At 45.0% G+C, this 1926-nt stretch overlaps 1 protein-coding gene across 1 annotated transcript; it reads right to left on the reverse strand.

Annotated features, from left to right (window-relative positions):
* Nucleotides 1-223: 223 nt before the first annotated feature.
* On the reverse strand, nucleotides 224-1926 carry LOC111594567 (endochitinase A). Its single transcript, XM_023307928.2, has 3 exons — nucleotides 1378-1926; nucleotides 438-1048; nucleotides 224-315 (listed from the first exon to the last, which is right to left on the reverse strand). Exons 1-3 carry the CDS (start codon nucleotides 1570-1572, stop codon nucleotides 231-233), a joined length of 891 nt encoding a protein of 296 aa, XP_023163696.2. The 5' UTR covers nucleotides 1573-1926; the 3' UTR covers nucleotides 224-230.

Raw genomic sequence — 1926 nt, forward strand, 5'->3', positions numbered from 1 at the left:
ATTCTCTCTCGTTATATATCAGAATTAGAATTTCAATCCACGAGAGCTCACACTTAATTCGACTATCAATTAAAGAATCAAATACTCAAAGTTAGACAAATAATTTTATGCTTTAATTGTGTGATAATTGTTAGGCACTTAATGTTCAACTAGCGACATTTATTATTATAATACCAAATTAGAGTGCTTAAGACTAAAAAAAAAGCTGCGCAATCATGTGGAGGCAGAGCTTAAGGCGAGATCTGAAGACCATGTCCATGAGCATGACGATTGCCGGCAAAGGGCAGCGACACCAGCATGCTGAACAGCTTTCTTCTAAGAAGCGAGTGCGTGAGAGACAGAGAAAGAGAGTGGGCGGTGGGTATTGTAAGAAAGAGAAAGACACATTTGATAAGGCGATTATAAATTGAAGATTCTTTGTTTATTGATGCGCTTACAAGATGGAACCAGAGTTGCGTTTGGTGCGGCATTTGCCCTGCGCATCGCGGAACTGATGGGCGCGACAGCGTGCGGTCGTCTCAGCTGGTGCGGCACGTTGCACTTTGACCTTGAATATGGGCGAATCATGACCTTGAGCGGGCGTATACTCTATACGCGGGGGATAGTACGGGGCAGTTGGAGCTGCAGCGATCGGTGTTCTTGATGTTGTTTTTGTTGTTGTCGTTGTCGTTAGGGGCTCATCTTTGGAGCGCGCATGCAACCATTTGGGCAACAGCGTTGACGAGCCGCCTATGGGCGTCTCCATAATAATTAAATTGTTCGCCTTGGGACGCAATCGTTGCGTCGCTGCAATGTCCGCCAAGAGCTGAGCGCTATAGGAGCTCATATTGCTGCTGGGCGTTGGTATCGACGCAGCAGCAGTAGCGACAGTTGTTGGCTGACTTGCTGTAGGTGTGCTTGATGGTTCTGCGGATGATGTTGCTGTTTCCGTTGTTGTTGTTGTTGCTGCTGTTGCTGCTGTGCTGGCTTCGGTGGTAAACTTGATGGGCTTAATGGTCAGCGCACTGTCATCATAGTAGTAATCATCGTCGTCCTCATTATACGATTCCTAATAAAATGCAGAAACATGAGACAAGTAAGAAAGTTGTCATCGGGCTAAAGCAGCTGCAAAATACTCGTTCACTGCCCAAAAATTGCTAAATTCAATCAACTTCGGGTAGCTGTGAAGCTCCAAGGGCGAGCTATCTACTGAGAATGTCAACAGAGATCAAAAGAAGATATCTCTTAACTTGATTATCCTTGCTCTAAAGAGAAGGTCAGGACTCTCTGAAACCAATATACTCTTTTCACTGTGTCAGCAAGTATAACAAGGAAGTTATTTTTAGCCAACTCTCATTGTTCAACTTGTCTTGGCCACATTCCAACACAAATACTTACATCGGCCAGCTCATTTTGATCCACCTCTATGATGGCCACATCCTTGATGCTCACGTGTATATTGTATTTGCCCGTCTGGCGTTGATCGTAGAGCGCACGAGACGATTCATTTTCCTCTGGCTCTTGCTGCAGCGGCTGCATTTGAACGTGCAACACGCTAAACGTTAACAACATCAACGACGACAGCTTCAACATTCTGAGCGAGATTGAGAGATGCGAGAAACCAGTTCTGGGCCAGTAGCAATTGCAGTTAGCTGTCTTCCACTCAACACTTTTCAGAACTGTTGGCTTGAACGATACGCGAGCAACTGAGCTGACCAGCCGCTTGGAGGGCTCTACTTAAAGGTTCTCGATGGCACCTACTTAGTTGCCAAGGTGTAAGAATATTTTATGTGCTGCAAGAGGCGCTGCTAAGGTGTCAGCTGCTGATAAGCATAAACTAGTTCTGCACATGTCTCACTTCAAGAAGAAACTGTGAGTTCAGCATAATTTGGCAAGCAACATTTTTCACTTTGAAGTTTCTCAGTTGCCAAAAGAAGATATATGAAG

The sequence above is a fragment of the Drosophila hydei genome, unplaced genomic scaffold, assembly GCF_003285905.1.
Source record: "Drosophila hydei strain 15085-1641.00,03,60 unplaced genomic scaffold, DhydRS2 tig00000060-arrow-pilon, whole genome shotgun sequence".
NCBI classification, from domain to species: domain Eukaryota; kingdom Metazoa; phylum Arthropoda; class Insecta; order Diptera; family Drosophilidae; genus Drosophila; species Drosophila hydei.